This window comes from Macrobrachium nipponense, chromosome 10 (assembly GCF_015104395.2).
Source record: "Macrobrachium nipponense isolate FS-2020 chromosome 10, ASM1510439v2, whole genome shotgun sequence".
NCBI classification, from domain to species: Eukaryota; Metazoa; Arthropoda; class Malacostraca; order Decapoda; family Palaemonidae; genus Macrobrachium; species Macrobrachium nipponense.
The window spans coordinates 74,541,407-74,562,531 of NC_087204.1; the positions used below are offsets into that span (position 1 = coordinate 74,541,407).

Here is a 21,125-nt window from a genome sequence, read left to right on the forward strand (position 1 = left end):
GTAGGTCGAAGAAGCTGTCCTCCTCCAGTACCTCTGTGACCGAAATTGCAGATTTCCTTCTTTTCCTGAAGGAAAAATTGCATCTTTCTGTACCGACTATTAAGGGATACAGGAGCATGCTTTCAGCTGTATTCAGGAACAGAGGATTAGATTTGGCCAATGATAAGGATTTACACGATCTCATTCGTTCCTTCGAAACCTCAAAATCGATAGAACCCAGAGTTCCGAGCTGGAATCTGGATGTGGTCCTGAAATTCCTGTCTTCTGAAAGGTTCGAACCACCTCACACTGCTTCCTTTCGAGATATTACAAGGAAGTGTCTGTTTCTGCTGTCTCTCGCTACGGCGAAAAGAGTCGGCGAGCTGCACGCCCTTGAGTCACGAGTTGGTTTCAAGGGAGACTCTACGATTTGTTCGTTCCAGACTCTCTTTCTTGCTAAGAATGAGAATCCCTCGAATCCCTGGCCCAGGAGCTTCGAGGTAAAAGGCCTGACTAGTCTGGTAGGCAGAGAGGCAGAGAGGTCCCTTTGCCCGGTCAGAGCGCTTAAATTCTATCTGGACAGAAAGAAGCAGTTGGGGGGTTCGCAACACGGTCTATGGTGCTCGGTAAAGGACCCCAAAAGACCGATGTCTAAGAATGCCTTAGCCTTCTTTGTAAGAAGCGTTATTACCGAGGCGCATAAGAACTGCCCAGATGACTCTTTTAAAGTGTTAAGAGTAAGAGCTCATGAAGTAAGGGCAATCGCGACGTCTATTGCGTTCCAAAGAAATATGTCTCTCAAGAATATTTTGGATGCAACTTATTGGAGATGCAACTCAGTGTTTGCATCTCATTACTTGAAGGATGTGCGCGTTACGTATGAGAAATGTTTTTCTCTAGGTCCAGCACAGACGGTTCTGGGTACTGGAGCGAGCACCGATCCTTAAATAAGTGTACGTAACCCTCTTGTCGGATACGTTCTTGGTTTCCTGTGGAGGGAAGCGTCAGATGTCGCACAGGTGGCCTTCGCTTCTCTTCAGTAGGAGATCGAGTGGTAACTGACTTTTAGAGGGGTACAAAAAAAAAATTTTTTTTTTTGTACTTTCGTGTGTGTGTTTTTCGAGTTTTTGGTTGTTTGCTAAGAGTTTGGGGATGGCTCTTGGCAATCTTAGAACTAACACGGGTGTTAGTATCGGGTGATCGTGATCGGTTGTGTGCTCCTTAAAGAAGGCGTGTTGTCATATAAGCGGATTAGCACCCATTGACAAATGCCAGTCAGGCTCTACCGAGTAAGTGAACAAGATCCCATCGACAGACCCACAAGAACTCTTGGCAGCAGATCACTATCTCGCTAAGGCTCTTGAGGTGAAGCAGACTCCTAGGCAGTAGCCACGAAGTCTTCCACCTAATCAGGTAGGAACCAAGGTCTATAAATACCTACAACATATGTTGTTTACCTGTCTATTCAGTAGTTAGCTGTCTCTTGCCCTCCACCAAAGGGTGTCAATTAGCTAAGTATATATCTGACAGGTAAGTTGAATGTATGAAAATGATATTGTTATGATACAATAAAGTTTCATACATACTTACCTGGCAGATATATACGATTGATGACCCACCTAGCCTCCCCGCAGGAGACAGGTGGAAGAGAAAATCTGATAGAAAACGGGAATGGTTCCTAGTCCTGCCACCCAGAGCAGGGCGGTAGATCACCTGACTTACCTGTAGCGAGTGGCGCGAAATTTGAATTTCTGTCGGGGACGACGGAGTCGATAGCTAAGTATATATCTGCCAGGTAAGTATGTATGAAACTATTGTATCATAACAATATCATTTTTGTATTTTGTTTACGTTTAGAATCGGCTGATGGACGTTTATTACCGAAAGAATTATTTTGGAAAACAATTTAGTTGCTAAAAGAAACTAATTTATTAATGGAATTATTATTATTTTTAACTTTGTACATAATAGTTTATAATATTATGATACAGTAATTCATATTTCATTGAGAGAGAGAGAGAGAGAGAGAGAGAGAGAGAGAGAGAGAGAGAGAGAGAGAGAGAGAGAGCAGCTTGGGATGAGAGTAACTGTTGAATAGCTTGAGAGAGCAGCTTAGGACGAGCGTACTGTTTACTAGCTTAGCTCGAGAATAACATAGTGAAATTTGTATTTTAAATATTTTTATGATGATAAGAAATGAAACATGGATAGTGATAAGATATTCTCTTGTATACTGTTATAATGTGATAATCATTAAGTCAACTATAAAAGTTGTATTGAAGCAGTTCCGTAAATCACAGAAAGAATAAAAGACCATTTTGTTCTTTTATTACGATAATAATAGATCAGTATTATAGTTTTTTCTGCAGAGAGAGAGAGAGAGAGAGAGAGAGAGATTTTGCTATTTACATTCATATTACTTGAAATTTGTAAATGAGTGTATCCTAAAAATGCATTTAGTCATGAAAAGAAGAAGAAAACACAGTAATTAGTGAATCTTGCTCTATGATAAAATTCGCGAGTTCGTTAATTTTCCGGGATATACGTAGTATTTGGGCTCCACAAAAAAAGTAAGTAAAGTGATTTATGACAGAATTTAGAGGATACTTACGTAAAAATACATCGGTAGTTTGTAGAACGGTGTAACCACCATCACATTGTGTAAAGATAGTATGTACAAACGAGACTAGGTTTGGTGACGTCACGGTGGTCATACGTATTTTTTTCGTGAATGAATATACATTTATGATAAAAAAAATGGTTACTGTACTGCTTAGAGTACCATACTGTAATATTAATGTAATCACATCAAAATAAAGTAATCATTGCATGCTGTAAACATGTAAAGTGTATTTTTGTCTTTTGAAAAATGCATTCCCCAAGGAATTATTCCTCTAAGTGGCTTTTTATTATGAAGATATGCCAATAATATATAAGATATGCATTTTATTATGAATATATGACAATAATATATAAGGTAAAAATGGTTTTATTACGTTTACGCTTCGTCGCCGATCGCAAACAACAATACGATAATCTATAACAATTATCGTTTGTATGACTGCAGTGTTCAGAGAAGTTGATTACGTTATACTAAAACAATAATGAAGTTCGAATTGAAAATTAATGTTTTCCTAAATGTTATTACCTCTGTAATTACACTACCACTATTAACATTTCTTAAAGGTTAAGAATGACAAAGGTGCTGTTAAGTGTAACTCGATTTTTACATTTCTGCTGGCCGCTCAACTACAAGTTGATGTCAATGATGTGGGATTATTCCATGAATAGGCTATATATTATGAAGATATGCCAATAATATATAAGGTGAGAATAGTTTTATTACCTTTATTGTCAGTTAATATAATGTGAATCTGTTCATGCATTTGTTGGTTATCGGAACCAGACGAGGCTTAGCCTACCACGGATTCATACCAGCGATATAGACTGAGAAGCGGTCCAAGGAAAAACCTGTGATTAACTGAATCCGTGATTGCTGATCCGCGACTAAGCGAGGCCCCACTGTTATTGTAATACTCTCCTGAACACCTGAATAATTCCCATCCTCCTCCCCACTTCAGTTTGATGGTGAATGATTCAATTGAGGAGACAGGCCTCTGGTGGCCGGTATTTGCAGCAGCGTTGCCAAAGGTAACATAGGTAACTCATTTGACTAGATTTTACCTGCAAACGCTGGCAGCTAAAATTACCCCCTTACTGGGTAAATCGGTGGGGATATACTTTGGGCTGGTCAGTGACCAGAGCTAATTCAGATGTTCAGGTAAGTATTGCAATATTAGTTTTAGTATTATGAAAACTTCATTTTTCCTGACTATACAAACCTGAGGTCCTTTACATTACATTCATGCCTGTCTCTGCAACTTGTGCCGAAAGGCAAACTGAAGTGTTTACATCCGGGCAGACTGGTACATATTCCCATCTACTCTGTTACTGCCTAACTATCTTGTTCAAAAGTTTAACAGCCATTTTCCAGATTTACATTACACTTATGCCTGCCTCTGCAACCTGTGCTGAAAGGCAAACTGTAGTGTTTACATCCAGGCAGACGGGTATCGCCATCTTGTTACTGCCTAACCACCTTGTTCAAAAGTGTAACAGCCATTTTGCAGCTTTGCTGAAAGTAATTCCTAATATAAAGAAACACTGGATTGTATAGTTAGGAAAAATACAATTCACTTTAAAAAATTGTGATGTTTCTGTTCTGCAAGTAGAGGTTTTGAATAATTTGTCCTTTCAGACGTGGGCTATTTTGATTCAGATATTTTCACCAGTCACTCCGAGATAGTGTGGCAGAATCAAGAGCAAGCAAAGAAAGCAAGGAAACATTCCACAGTTATGATAATCATACCGGCTGACAAAATTTCCCATAGCCACACTTTCCCCTTTACATTACTCTTTACCCGCAGGACAATATGTTTAACGAAAACTACAGACACCTTCACTCTTTTACTCACCATCAGTGACCGACTTCAGGGATATACACTGTGCTGTCCACTGAATATAGGCTAGGCTAGATTAGCTGAGACACAACCAACGCCAAGAATCACAACACAAACGGCAAACACCAAAACTGCACAACTCAAAAAACAACCACCAAATCATACACCAACTCCAACCCAGCACAACAAACCACCAACACTGTCCCCAACCATCAACTCACAGACACCAAAACACACAACCAACCTCTTCAACTTCACCACAACCTGACAGGCTCAATCAAATCACACAATATCACTGACCCTCAATGGGTGCAACCACTGCCAAATCAACTGATTAGTAAGACTGTGACTTCACCGACTTCCCCACTTCTCATGACTCCTGTAACACTACTGCCACTGATATATTCGGCGATCGCCACAACAGACACATGCTTATGTCCACCGTCAAACCACTCCTATTCATTCTCCACCAATTTTGCTCTCTCTCTCTCTCTCTCTCTCTCTCTCTCTCTCTCTCTCTCTCTCTCTCTCTCTCTCTCTCTCTCTCTCTCTCTCAGCCCTCAGAGATGAGATCAAATTTAAATTACCATTATCACTCCTCCCTACTACCTCCCCCATTACATTTGACAACGCCTCCTTACACTTGTAATACCCACACTAAATTGCTTTCTGCAACACCCAATGATGCTCGGATGCAGGCTCCTTGGATCTTGTTTGAGGATGCTCATACCTTCTCTCAGTTACATTACCTTCACTTCTTACAAACCACTTTCATTCAAATTCCCATTATCCCCCTCACTACTATCCTCCCAAATCTCATTCACTACTTCATCGATATCTAGCTCTGGTCCCAACATCTCCCCTTTTTCTGCTACCAAACCACTCAGTTCATCCATACTTCTATCAAACTCTTGCAGAGATTTATCCATCCTATCAACTACCTCCTTACTACTACTTGGTTTCCTTCTCACTGAGGTTTCACTTATCCCTATTAATTTAAACCCACATATGCTATAAGTGTCTTTCATTTCCACAGAGTCATTCGTATTACATGCTTTATCATCCGTTTACACCCTACCACTAACACCCTTATCATGCCATTCACGCCCCTTCCTTTTGACTTCCTTTCTTTACACTCTTCCACTTTCTTCCATGATCAACCAACACTAACTCTCAATCTCCCAGACCCATTTGCTCACTGATGCTTGGCTCATACTTAGTCACCCTCAACCATTCACCCATCGCATTTTATCGACCATACTGATGCACACTAGAGGACCCACCCAACTGAATCCCTTTAACACCTAGTTTCCCAAATTCCCAGCCTGACTCATCCTCTTCCACCTACACACTCGCCACATGACCTTCCATTCCACATTCAGCACACTTCACACACTGTTCCTTACACATCCTAGCATAATGCTCATTTCCACAATTACTACAAACCTTGGTCACACAGGTACCTCGACATCCACTCACTATATGCCTTACCTGCCCACACATGTAACACTTAATATCCCTATCTTTCTTACACTCACCCACTAAATGGCCTGTTTGCCCACATCCAAAGCACGCTCCTAACGTCCACTGACACTCATTCTTCTTGTGTCCTGGTTTTCCACATCTGTAACACTGCTGTGCTCATTCACGACTCTTTCATGCAACCCTCGAAGACGTTGTCAAATTTAAATTACCATTACCAGTCCTCCATAACAGTACTCCTATTTTCCTTATGGGAATTGGTAAATTGAAAATAGAGCAAAAGATAACATTATCAGTTGGATGTAGTATGTTGGTAATTTGTGATTATTTATTTGCCCAGTATTAGGCATGGATCATAGAGTAATCAGACTCATGCAAAAGAGATCTGGTCAAATTGGTCATTAAAATGCATTTGTATCCTAGCAGACAAATTGAGCTGAGAAAATACCCACTACTAATTAAGGAGATAATGGTCTGCCAATTAACTTTAATTTTTTGTTAGGTGGTTGGTGAATTTATTGGATCTCAGCATTTGTCCATCTTTTCATCGATCTCTTAGAGGGATTTCTCTATGGAACTTTTAGAGGGATTTCTCTGTGGCTGTGACTACCAAAATATTGTATGTAACTGTCTGTAGTGTCTTTTCTCATGTTTGCATGGCAGATACTGTAGTTAGGTATTGTAATATATTATGCTTACTAGCCTCCTTGAGCACACGAAAGATGTACCAAAGATGTGGGTCAAATTTTTAAGAGTATTTTTTCATTTAATCTTAATGTAAAGAACAATACCTTGTTTGTCATTTTTATTCTTATGATTAAAAGTACGTATTGTTATTAAAAATGAAAGTAAAATATGTGATTCTTGAATCTTTTTTCCTTTATTTTAAGGATTCCCATCAGTAGGCAAGTCCACATTGCTGAGCAACCTTGCTGGTGTTTACTCAGAGGTAGCTGCTTATGAATTCACAACTCTAACTACAGTTCCTGGTTGCATCAAGTATAAGGGAGCCAAAATTCAGGTAGTGTTGTTAGTTCTCTCTTTGTGGTTTAGGATTTGTATACTTATCACTTATCCAATCGTTCAAGTACTATTCAGAATGTAGACCTTGTACAGTACACAGTAACATATGTTTGTTCCTACACAATATACAAATCATTCATCCTTTACCATAGGAATATGATTATGGCAAAGCTGGGATACGGGTGTTAAAACTAGAACTTCCACTTTCCTTTCGGCCGTCTTCTGATGATGACATGCTTTTGTGAGCTCTTTCTGACTGTCATTAATCTCAGTTTTCCCAGTTGGATCATACTTTTATTATTTTAATATGTTTTAGATTTATATAATGTGTTCGATATTGATAATTGATATACAAACCCATTTTTTCTGATAGCTTTGCAAGCTGATTACAAGCTGCCTTACCCCTTAATGTTGAGGTAATCGGCAGCTACAGTGTTTACACAATCCGTATCACCTTCACCCGCCCTTTGATATTAAGAGCAAAACAGTATAGTATTTTTTTTTTATTAATATTCATACTTACACTCTGGAGGATTTTTATTGGGGAAAACTTCAGAGGTTTGCCCTGTTCTTCTCTTCCGGGTTTTTTCCTTCTTTGCCCTCTTCGCTTGCTTTTAGGGCGAGGAGTGGGAGGCCGTTGTGTGGTGTTTGATGTTTGGGGGATCTTTTGTTTTGGAGGGCATGTCTTCTTTTTTCTGCAGACTAACAGTGTGCTCTAGTAGATCACATCAGTAGATGGTTGGATATCTCTGTGTTGGTTATTCTAACCCTCGGGGTCGTACCCATGATACGATAGCATGCTGTGGCATTGACCCTTGAGTGTGTGTACAGTTCCCCTGCTGTGAATTAGTATATTATTGCTGCTGTTATCCTGGAGTTTTATCACTGGAGAGTATCTACTTCCAGCTGGCCTGTGGTTGTTGACTCTACTTCTGATGTCTGTTTTTCATCCTGTAGAAGGAGCCCTGTGGAAGAACATTTTCCTCCACTGCCCTGCCCTTCCTTTTCTGAAGCTTGAGGAGTCCCCAGAATCCAGACCTGCCTCCTTTGGCCAAAAAGAGGAAGGATGCTTCTCCTCCCCTAAGAAGTCCTCTGACAGGATTTCTAAGGGGCTGCCTCCTCCTGAGGAGACAATAGATTCTCTTGTCGGCTCTTCCCAACCTTCGGGTTCAGGAACTGATTCACTTACCTCTGGGCTTGCATTTCAAGAGAAGCGGGAGTACAGGCCTCATCTTGCATTCGTGTCACCTGTCGAGGTTCGCCAATTTAGGCACAAGATGAGGGAAGAGACAAAGCATTCACATGTCTCGTCCCTTCCTGCCAGTACATGGGCACTCAAGGTCAGTGCTATGTAGGTTCTCGGCTGGTTTCTTCAGTTCTGAGGAATCGTACACCTTGAGAAGCAGGGAGTTGAGGAAGCAATGGGTGCTCTCGTCGGCTCTTACCAACCTTCAGGTTCAGGAACTGATTCTCTTGCCCTTGGGCTTGTGTTTCTGGAGCTGTGGGAGTTCAGGCTTCGGCTTGCATTCCTGTAACCTGTCTAAAGGTTCACCTCTTGACAGGTGCTGCGTCAGGCGCTCGTTCGTGAGTCATTCAGAGTACTACTTGTGCTTCTGTTGACGCGCTAAGATCCAGAACTGTTGACGGACCGTCCCAGTTCAGGCTGAGAGATTGGACGAAGCAGTCAGTGTTTTGCCCTTCCTGCTAGCACGTTGAGCACTGGAGTGCTGTCATTGCTTGGTAGGTTTCCACCTGGTGTTTTGATTCTAAGGATTTGAACACCTGGAGACAGTGGTCTTTGTGGCTCTTTCCGTCCTTTCGGCAGATTCCAATTCTCAGTCTCTTGTGGGGTCTCGTGTTTTGGGAGCCTTGATTGCATTATTCTGTTGAATCTTACTGTTGATGTAGTCATAAATGCCTGCATATAAGACTGGTTCTATTCTTGTTCCTCATCGACTTCTACAGACGTTGAAAAGTGATCATCTAATGAGATTCGGGAGTCTTGCCAAGAGCTTGATTTCCTAGGAATTACAGTTGCTCGTCAAATTCTGGGGCTCACTGAATGCTTGGTTTCTCGCAGTCTCCGAGCACTCAAGTGGGAGAAGTTTTTATAATGATCGTCCTTGCGAGAATTGGGAATCTCACCAATTGCATGGATTATCAAATATTCTGGTGCTCGCTATCATGAGTGCTTGGTTTCCGAGACGAGTCTCTTGCTGAGCTCTTGGTTTTGTGAGGAATTCTGGCACTCATTGTCACGAGTGCTTGGATGGCGAGAAGAGCCTCTACCAGTACAGTAGAGTTTGTTTTCAGTTTGGTTTAAGCCTATGCAGACCATGAAATTGCATACCAGCACCTTCTTGGTGCATGGTAAAGTCCCATCCTTGTGTCTTGGACCTTAGGATCCGAAGATGTAGGACAGGAGGCACAGAATCCCTCTATTCTTCTCCTTTAGGCTTTGGCCTCGAAGAAGAATAGTGAAGTTGGGAGGAAATTAATACTAGTCCTTTGCTGATGATTACCACTCATAATTACAAGTTTGTGATCTATTCAGTTCACTTGACTCTGCTTGACCTGTCCGGGTTGGCCGAGTTGGCCTGCTGGTAAACAGGGCAGGAGCGTCAGATCTGCCTCACCTGTCCCTTCAACCTCCTCGGGGTACACCGGGAAGAGCGAGGTGATTAAGGGGTACCGTGAGGAGTGCGCTTCTCTCTGTCCAGCCACGAGAGCTTATGTGCCTGTTTTGGTCCTAGGACCCGAGAGGTCATACGTTCAAGTGGTTAGAGGAGATCACGGGGGTGCTGACAGGGTTCTTTTGAAAGAAGAGCATCTCAGGAGGGGCTCAGCCTGGATGGACCCGACGATCCATCACCTCAGGTCTTTTGGGGAGGTTGCAGCTTCTTTGGGACCTATAGCTCTTGGGTAAGACTCAACTTTCGGGAGACTTTGTCAGTCTGGAGGTAGGGCTATCTCCTACCTGGCCCACCAGACTGCTAACCTGTGGGCCAACCTGGTGCTGAAGAGGAGGGACGCTGTCCTGAATCGGGTAACCAGGATGGCTGGTCACGAGTTGGCAATGGGTCTTAGGAATGGACCTTTGCTGGGTTCCTCCTCTCTCTTCCTTAGAGAGATGGTGGATGCTGCAGTGGAGAAACAGAGCTGAAGACAGTGGCCATTTGGTACACCAGGCAGTTACGAAGAGGTCTGGGCAGTCTTGTTCAACTGCGGCTAAACCTCGGAGCTTAGCTAGCTCTTCCTCACCCCCAAAGACTACGGTACTGTCGAAGGGCGCACATGGAAAGACCCAGCCTTCCTCCTTCACTTCAAGAGGTGAGCGTCAGCCCCCCTCTCAGCCCTCCTCCCCCTCACAGGAAGAGGGGCAAGCAAAAGGGGAAACACTAGGGATGGCGGCATTCCCCCTCGCCTGCTGCCAAAAGTGGAGGAGGGCCTGGCGAGCCATTGAGCAACATGGCAGCGGTACGGAGCCAAGACCTGGGTAGTAGATGTCCTTGGGGAGGGATATCTTCTACTGTTCGAGTCAAGGCCACCCCTCACTTCCCACCTGGTCCCATCTTCAGACATACGTTCCCGGTTCTGCCAGGGACATAGCGCTCAAGGAAGAAGTGCAGACGATGCTGAGCAAGGGACCTGTAGAAATCATGTGAGAACTGTCACCGGGGCTCTACAGCTGACTTTTCCTGGTGGAGAAGTCTACGGGAGGCTGGAGACCGGTGATAGATCTCTCTCTTCTGAACCGATTCGTTCGCCAGACTCAGTTCACGATGGAAACTGCATGTTCCATGCTCGATTCTATCAGGGAGACCGATTTCATGCTTTCGGTGAACCTGAAGGATGCGTATTTTCAAATACCCATCCATCGGTCCTCCAGGAAGTACCTTCGCTTTATCCTCGACGGGACGGGTTTCCAATTCAGTACACTTTGTTTCGGACTCTCAACTGCCCCTCAGGTGTTCATAAGAGTGTTCACTCTGGTGTCGGCTTGGGCCCATTCGGTCGGGATACGTCTTTTGAGGTATCTCGACGATTGGCTAGTCCTGGCGAACTCTAGCTTGCAGTTGCTGCTGGACAGAGATTGCCTTCTTGACTTTTGTTACGATCTAGGGATCATGATAAATTTTGAGAAGTCGGATCTCAAGCCCAAGCAGAGGATAAAGTACCTGGGCATGCTGATCGATAAGTTAGCAGCATGAGTCTTCCCCGCAGACTTGCGGATCAGCAGGTTCAGGGAGGCAGCACGTCGGTTTCTGCCACGACAGGAACAGCCAGCTCAGCTTTGGCAGGTTGTGATCGGTCACCTGTCGTCGTTAAAGAAGCTAGTCCCTAACAAGCGTCTTCACCTGCGGTCTCTGCAATGGAGATTGAAGGAGTGTAAGTCACAAGCGCTGGACCCGCAATCCTTCCTGGTTCCTCTCACGGAGGAAGTAAGGGAGGATTTAGCCTGGTGGCTGGATGACAGGAACCTCTTTAGGAGTGTAGTTGCACACTCCACCTCCAGAGATACTTCTGTTTTTCGGATGCATCGACCAAGGGTTGGGGCGCACACTGGAAGAGTTGCTGGTTTCAGGTGTGTGGAATCAACATGAAAAGCACCTTCACATCAATGCTCTGGAGCTCAAGGCAGCGTTTCTTGCGCTCCAAGAATTCCGGTGACGTTGATTGGACACTCGGTGGTGTTGATGAGTGACAACACCACAGTAGTGGCGTATGTCAACAAACTGGGGATTAGTGTCCCTCCTGTTGCATCATTTAACGGTGCAGGTGCATGAGTGGGCAGTGGCTTACTTGGTAGAGCTGTTAGCCAAGTACATTCTAGGCAAGAGGAATGTAGTGGCAGACAAGCTCAGCTGCCAGAATCAATTGATTGGGACAGAATGGTCTTTACACCCAGATGTGGCAGAAAGGCTATTCGACCTGTGGGGGCGTCCAGTGGTGGATCTGTTAGCCACCCAGAACAACAGAAAACTCCTGGTTTTCTTCTCCGTCGGAGAACATACTCTGCAGCTGGCAATGACGACACCGGTACCTTCCACCTGAGAGCTCACGAAGTCAAAGGCATAGGTCCAACCCTCACATTCTGAAAGAATCTGTTGGTTTCTCAGGCACTGAAATTATGGGTGTGGTCTCGACATCTTTCTTCCTTCAGGACATTGCCGACAAGTCGTTGGACACTTTCCTTGGGATCTGTGGTGACTGCTTTGACAACTTATGTAGCTGTGACTGCTTTGACAACTTATGTAGCTTACCTGGCTCCTTTAATAAGACAGGTAGCATCTCTCCTCCTCCTCCTCCTCCTCCTCCTCCTCCTCCTCCTCCTCCTCCTCCTCCTCCTCCTCCTCCTCCTCCTCCTCCTCCTCCTCCTTTGGGCAGATGCTGGAACTGGCGGCCAATGCAGATAAGTTTACACAGCAACATTAGTTCTATTTTTCTATCTTAGATTTATAGAAGCATACCTGCTCCTTCCTCTAGCAAGGGGAGGAAGGAGGCCATGGCAGTAAGACAAACCTTATGCTCATATTTGCCTTACTGTCACTGGATTGTTTTATTTATTCATCCTAGCCATTTTCGTATGATATTACAACTCCCTCACTCATTCGAAAAAGCCAATAAGTATAACAACTGATCTTGCAGTTCCTATATATATGTACTCTGATCAATATGTCAGAGGCACAGTACTTTTCCTCATTCTATTGACCAGGATGAGTAACCCAAGTGTGGTGAACTCTAGTCAGTTCAGAGATTCACTCAGATTCCTCCATCCAACCAGTTAGTCTACCTAATGTATGGAGCTGATGGCTTGTATAGTGCCCCCATTTACGCATTTCACTCTTTTTCGGTCCATTTTGTCGCAGATTTTTGTGGAACACATTATTGACTTTTCCGCAGAGAACTTTCTCTAATTTGCAGATTCTTTCTATTGACCTTATCTCTAAAATTGTTAATAATTTGCTTTTTTTTTCCGTAAAGCAACACTATTTATTCAATAATGACTATTCTTTCATACTGGGCATAATAGGTCTCTCTCTCTCTCTCTCTCTCTCTCTCTCTCTCTCTCTCTCTCTCTCTCTCTCTCTCTCTCTCTCTGGGTAAGGCATAACTATATTATAAATACAATATGCTCTATCATCCAAACCTTTTACAGCAATATTTCAGATTCATCTTTCATTACCCTGAGAGAGATACGCACACTGATTACACTCAGTCCAGGGCTAACCTGGAATGAGAGAAAAGATCTTATCTTATGTACAACGGTAACTGGATTAGTTCTCTCTCTCTCTCTCTCTCTCTCTCTCTCTCTCTCTCTCTCTCTCTCTCTCTCTCTCTCTTTGGGTAAGGCATAACTATATTGTAAATACAATATGCTCTATCATCCAAACCTTTTACAGCAATATTTCAGATTCATCTTTCATTACCCAGAGAGAGAGATACACTGATTACACATAGTCCAGGGCTAACCTGGAATGAGAGAAGAGAGCTTATCTTATGTACAGGGGTAACTGGATTAGTTGTCAAACATTCTGTAAGACAGAATTATTTTAGTTGTATTAAACATTTTATAGGTATTTTGCTGTTTACATTAATTTTGTTGTTTTAAAATTAGTAAATCTCAAATTAAGCAATGAAATGTTAAAATAGACAGTTAGTTATAAGCATTTCAGTTTATAAGGTCCTGGACATTTGGCAGTTATAAGCCAGTTAAAAGTATTTAGAGGAGATTTTTACATTTCCACAGCTGGTTCTGGAAGCTTATTCCCCTGTAAAAGTGGGGAATCATTTTATCATGAAGGAACAAATCATATTTTTTAAAAAGTAATTTGTATTTTTCCTAATTATACAAACTTGAGGTCCTTTACATCTCATGCCCACCTCAGCCACCCCGTAATCTGATAACTGGGCCAAAAGACAAATTGGAATGTTTACATCCTGGCAGGCAGGATTCCTGCCTACCAGTCAGTAGTTAACTACTCAACCAACTTGTCTGAAAGGTTAACTGCCATTTTAATTCCTCTTGTAAAGGACCTCAGTTAGTATAGCTAGGAAAAATACAAAATTACTTGAAACATATGTGATTTTTATTATGAAAACTAAATTTTTATATAAAAGGTACAGATAGAGCTTAAGAAAGTTTTTTAGTTTTACAATAAGGGACAGTAGAACTCACAGTTGGCTTAAGAGATTCAAGAGCAACAATGATAAAGTTTCCTCTAGAAGTATTAATTTTGTAATTAGATCAAGAGGAAGCCGACAGTGACCATAGCATAGTTTTAGAAATTGATCAAGTAGCATATATATTTGAAGCAGACGCAATAGCAGAAATTAAATTCTTGTTAATGATCAGTGTATGTAATTACTGTACATACATTACTGTAATTATTTTATGCATTGCTATCCTCTAAGTTTAAACATCTGAATATCTGATATACTACATATTTTCTTATTTTGTTCATTTTTTAGTTTAATCTTTTATTAAATCTCGTACCTTTACTTTATACTTTTTCTTTCTGCTTTGTCACATGTCTATACAACTTTATTGACACACCATTCTGACTTTTCAAGCCTCTAGATTTCTATGTACAAGTGAGAACTGGGCTACTGTACAAATTTTAATTAGTTTAAAAAAGTTAACCCGTCTGAAATAGGTTTATTATTATTATTAGTTATAAAAGTATTTGGTGATGTATGGTCAGTAAAAAAGGAGCCTTCTTATTATTTGTGTGTTTTTATCTATAAGCTACTTGATCTGCCGGTATCATTGAAGGAGCAAAAGATGGTAAAGGACGAGGTAAACAGGTTTTATAGCTGTTGCTCGAACCTGCTCTTTGATTTTCATCAGTCCTGGATGTTCTAAAGCCTGTTGGACATAAGAAGTTTGATTGAACGTGAATTAGAGGGTTTGGAACTTCGACTGAACAAAGTAAGTGCTGTAGATATGGATTTTCTCTGTGAGATATGTGTATATTCACTTAGAGATATAAGGATTGGATTATGTTCCTAAGTACTACATACTGATAAAGGTATATAACACAGTTTTATTTCATTTTCAATAGGAAATGTGAGAAATTTATAAATTGTACATTTTTTTTTCAGGAACCACCTCAGATTACTTTCAGAAAGAAAGAAAAGGGTGGTGTAAAATCTGCAGTGTGTAGTGCCTCAACTGAATTAGATTTGGAATTAGTGAAGGTAAGTTCTTTGATTCTTCAACTTGGAACCTGATATTTATTACAATGGGATAGAGCTTTACTAAATCTGTAGACATTGTGTATGTGCTTATTGATAGAATACCAATGTAAGATTTGGTTCTTCTATGTACATTGATTTTTCTGGTAATTGATACTCCTGTATTTAGTGTTAGTTAAGAAAATGGTTTAAGTGTAGTCAGCAAGAAACAGTCGTGTTTTAGACAGATTGGTCAGTTAGTGAACCAAAGGTTCACTAACTGACCAATCTGTTATTTTGATAGCTTACTTTAACTTAAAGGCTGGCATGTTCTTTTATTTCATCCTTTTGCAACTGAAACATATACCTAATTGATCTAATGAAGTCGAAGTCTGTCCCATTCAGGATATTGAAGTAAAAGCTTTTGTATTAAAAACAGTGCAGCAGTATAAATATTTTGAATTATTTGGAGAGTTTAACATTAGATTTGCCCTGGGAGTATGTGGGGATTTAGTTGTGGCTCAACAATAGTGAATGCAGTGCTCCCCCATTTTTATGCAGGAATAGGTTCCACATCCTACTGCGGAAATGCAAAAATCCCCTCTAAAAATACTTATAACTGGCTTATAACTGCCTAATACCTTGTACCCCTTAAAACTAGTGCTTATAACCTGCATATTTTACATTTTCACTGCTTCATTTAATACTTCAAACAAAAATATTCTTTAAATTATCATACTAAAATATTCATATTTTAAAACATAAATACATCCCAAACCATCATCTCAAAACACCCAAAGCAACCTTATATTACAGTGCTCTCCTACTACTGTTGATATTAAGTAGGCTATATAGATCCCCAAAACACCAGAACTGTGTATGAGAAACCTTTAATGAAAAAGAAATATTATATTATCATAAATGTTAATACTACTGTAATTACACTACCATTGAAATTTCTTAAAGGTTACCGAAAGATAAAGATTGCTGGCAGCAGAACCGCAACTCAATGTTTACATTTTCTCAACTTGAATCGCATAGATAAAAGTTTCTTTCATTGATTTTGAATTATTCCTCAAATAGAAGATTTGTTATGAAGATATGCCAATAGTATATATATATGGTAAAATGGTTTTATTACCTTTAGTATCATTTTATTTCATAAAGTGAATCTTTAGGTATTTTGGTGGTTAGGCTATAGCACAGAGGGCTAGGCTACCCTACAGCATCTTATATTTAAGGTTTGATCTTTAATATTGTAGTATAAGACGACTCCCAATTTTTAGGGGGGAGTTTTAGGATTTAAAGGTCGTCTTACACGCGGAATTATACTGTATACTTACGTTACTTGCTCTATCATTCCTATCAACCACTCGCTCTGCCATTCACCTTATCCCTTCTAAAACTGTCTCCCTATAGCTCTCAAACTCTGATATACCCTCAGCTACTTCAGTCCTAACACTAACACTTGTACTCTCTTTCATACACCTATCTAACTCATAATCCTCTACTATTTCGATTCATAAATTCGCATATGCTCTGTGGTACAGTCACCAACAACTTTCACACTTAACTCCTTACACTCATTTATCCCTTCATCCCCAAACTCTAGCTAATGTTTCAACCTGCACACTACATTGACAATGACTCACCAACATTCTTTCTCTTCAAAATCATGCTTTCTCCTATATCTAATGCTACTCTTGATTCTCTTTACCTGTTCCACAATCCTGGCTTTTACACTCTCATATGGCACATTATCCCATCAGAAAGCTACCTAACTCTCTTGCCCAAACACTCTTGTTTATCCCCATACCTAGCAAACACAATAATTCTCATCCTAAAAAAACCTAAAAAAACCCCTTCCCTACCTACTCCTTATTCCTCGTTTACTGCACATCGTTTACCTCTCTCATATACACAGCCTTTCGTACTTCCTGCTCTTTCTCACTCACTTTCGCTACCTCCACTCCGATCCCTCTTACCCTCTTCCGAATACAACGAATCAACTTCCATACTAACATCCATGCTATTGATTACACTCTTCTTTCCATTCTTCTTTCTACCTACCTGTTTCCACTCACCACTATCTAAATCACTCACAGCCCTTTCCCCAACGTATTCAGTCCTAGTATCATCCTGTCCGTCAGCCTTGCTAGCCATTCTTTCCCTCAGTCTTCTTCTTATCCTCAGCCCCCCCTTCTTATTCTTGTCCTCAGGTTTATCTTTATCTTGTGTCTTCCCCTTCTTTCCCTTACTTATCACAACCAAATCACCTTCATCACTTGTACTCTCATCCGTTAACTCTTCCGCTTCCTTTACCGCTCTGGTACGTCACAAGACAGTACTGGCCTACCTCCGACAGTTCCCTCTCCAAAAAACCCTTTCTCATCATTTCCTTCATCATCTCTTGCACATCACTCATCATCGATTCCCAACTTTCATCCATCTTCTCAACCATCCGCTGCTTGGCCTCTTTCACTTCCTCTTTCATTCCCTCTTCCACATTCTCATCATTCCTATAAACTCTTCTAACTCTCTATACTTCTCACACTCAAACCTCAGCCTCATCATTCCTCCACTTCCATTGCTTTCCCAACTTCCCTCGCCAACCTCAGCTCCTCCTTCAACCTCTCTACCTCACTCAATCGTTCCATCCTAAATTTTCTCACCACTCATACACACTAGCCTAGAACAATTGTCCTGCAGCTGCCACACAGCAGTCCCTGTTGGGCACAAAAATTTCAGTGGTTGAATCAAAGCTAAGCAACAAGCAAGCTAAGCTCCGAACAGTTACTTTAATCGTACTGGCTGACAAATTTTCCCACAGCCACACTTTCCCCTTTATGTTACTAATTACGTGCAGGACAATTGGCTTACCAAAACACAGAACACACAAAACACAACCACATGTACTCACCTCAGACTCTGGATACTCAGGACTAGGCTGTGCTGGTCAAGACAACCATCGCCGAGAATCCCACTACCCAAGACAGGCAAACACCAAAACCGTACAACAACTCAAAAACAACACCCCAATCACCACACAAACAAACACCAACAGCTCAAAAATAACATGACAATCATACACCAACGACAATCATACACCAACTCCAACCCAGCACAACAAACCGCCAACTCAGACGCCAAAACGCACAACCAACTCATTCAACTTCAACTATCACCAGACAGACACATGCACAACAACCATACTATATCAACATCAACCAAGAAAACACCAAATAACACTGGCTACTTCTGTATCTGACTGTCTTCTCCGACTTACTGACTCTCCTCCACTTCTCAGACTTCCTCACTTCTTATGACTCGTAACACATGCTTGCCACTGATATACTTGGCGATCTTCACAACAGATACACGCTTACACCCACCATCAAACCACTCCCATTCATCCCTCCACCAATTTTGCTCTCTCTCTCTCTCTCTCTCTCTCTCTCTCTCTCTCTCTCTCTCTCTCTCTCTCTCTCTCTCCACATGAGATACGTATGTCATAGTGGTAACTCTCGCCCTCAGTTTGGCATGGAAGTTTATGTATACAGTATTTCTTTAAGGGCATTACTACATTTCATGGTGAAATAATAATATACAGTACTAGTATTCAAATACTAAAGTTTAATGAGATTAAAAAATAACATTCTTCTCTCTCTCTCTCATACGTATGTTTATTTGTTTTGTAATATAAGTACAGTAATACTTTGGGTTTACGAACCGATAGTATACGAATTTTTTAACTTACGAAGTGACGACCTCATTCTGGAATACGAATTTCGCTTGGAATACGAATGCGCGAATTTCCTATCATGGGAGGCCGCCTGATTTGTTTACATCGGATGAGCGTGGGGATCTGCGAACGCATTTTTTTTTCGGCCAAAACTTAACGCCTGCTTTTTTAACATCGGATGAGCGTGGGATCTGCGAACTGCATTTTTTCGGCCCAAAACTTAACGAGGGTCACGTGACTTCCTCCTACGATCCCTTGACCATTTTTAAACCATAACTCTTTCAATATCTCGCTTGGCGGTAAGATTGAACGCATCTGTCCGTGATACGCTCTCAAATTTGCTTAGTGATTTGCGCATGTGTTGTGTTTCCGTAATAGTGCTTATACATTACTATTACCCAAATACTAAAGACAATGGCTCCCAAGATGACGAAGGCAAGCAGCAAGAAGGAAAGCATAAGAAAGAAGGAGATGATTACAGTCGAAATGGAGAAGGAAATTATCCAAATGCATGATAAAGGCGAGTGCGTGAAAGACATTGCAGCATTTCTTCAAGCGGTCGCAATCAACGATCTGCACTAGTTTTGAAGAAAAAGGAAGAAATTAAAGCCAGTTAAAGCATCAAAAGGTGTCACAGTATTGACGAAAACAACGGCCTTATATTCTCGACGATGTAGAAAATTTGCTCATAGAAAAAATATTTTTTTTTCAAAATTGTGAAAGACAACATAGTGTTGCGTAAGCGTAAAATTAGTGATCGTAGTGAACGGTGCTCTCTAGAGAAAGAACCAGAAAGTCTTCCAGAAGTGTTCACGGAGGGAGATTTCCCCCCCAAGCCCTAACCCTCTCCTCCTCACCCTTCCCCTCCTCCCGTCTCCGTCAAGCCAGCAGCCCACTCGCCAAAGGTAAAGTTCAGGTTTTTACTGTGCATGCATATTAAATCTTAGTGTTTATATTTAATTTTCATTCTTCAAATTTTATATATTTTATGTAATTCCTACACGAATTTTCAACCTTAGTGAACAAAAATAAATGGAAAAATATGAATTGAAATGGTTATTTCATGGTCGGGTGGAACGCATTATTGCTTTTTATAACATTCTTATGGGAAAATCCATTTGGGTTACGAATTTTTTAGGTTACGAAGCAGGTTCTGGAACGGATTAAATTCGTAACCCAAGGTATTACTGTATATGATTTACCTTTACCTAACTAATTTTAAAATATTGATAAGGTTAATAAACAAAAAAATTGCGATTCCCAGTCTTTTTATTCACTTGTGGAGGAAGGAGGGCGGGGGAGTAAATGACGATTTGATATACGTATTGGCGGAGGGGAAGAAGTCAGAATCTAGGAGTTATCTCTCTCTCTCTCTCTCTTCTCTCTCTCTCTCTCTCTCTCTCTCTCTTCTCTCTCTCTCTCTCTCTCTCTCTCTCTCGAAATCGGAAACCAAGGTAATATCCGGTGTGCCACAAGGTACGGTGCTAGCTGCAATATTGTTTGTTATTATGATTGAAGACATAGACAGTAATGTTAAGGATTTGGTAGTGAGTAGTTTCGCTGATGACACAAGAATAAGTAGAGAAATTACTTGTGATGAAGATAGGAACGCTCTACAAAGAGACCTTAACAAAGTATATGATGGGCAGAGGTAAATAGGATGGTATTTAACTCTGATAAATTGAATCAATAATTATGGAGACAGAGAAGAAAGCTATATGCATATAGGGGACCTAATAATGAGACAATCACAATAACGGAAGCAGTTTAAAGACCTTTGATGTGAATGATGAATAGGACATGGTTATGCCAATGATCAAATAGCAATTCTGTTGGCAAAATGTAAAGCAAATGGGGAAGGTGTTTTTTACGGCACTTCAAACAAGAAAAGCTGAACACATGATTATGCTTTATAAACATATGTTCGTAGTCCACTTAAATATTGCAATATGATATGGTACCCACACTATCAAAAGGATATTGGGCACAAATAGAGAGTGTACAAAAGGTCCTTTACACAGCTAGAGTAGAAGAAGTTAAGGACCTAGACTACTGTAAAGACTACAATCCTTAAAATTATATAGTCTAGAAAGGAGAAGAGAACGCCTACATGATAATTCAGGCATGGAAACAGATAGAAGGAATAACAGAAAAATATCATGGAACTAAAAATATCAGAAAGAGCAAGCAGAGGTAGATTAATAGTGCCCAAAACTCCATACCAGGAAAAATAAGGAAAGCACACAGGACATTAATCCACT

General features: G+C 41.0%; 1 protein-coding gene across 3 annotated transcripts in view; it reads left to right on the top strand.

Moving 5' to 3' along the window:
- The window catches only part of LOC135223703 (GTP-binding protein 128up), a 196,779-nt gene that overhangs the window by 86,229 nt on the left and 89,425 nt on the right, over window positions 1-21,125 (top strand). For all 3 annotated transcript variants that reach the window (XM_064262424.1, XM_064262425.1, XM_064262423.1), the window contains exon 3: window positions 6,812-6,942. In XM_064262424.1, the coding sequence (XP_064118494.1) occupies window positions 6,812-6,942 (131 nt within the window). The remainder of the gene's footprint in view (window positions 1-6,811; window positions 6,943-21,125) is intronic.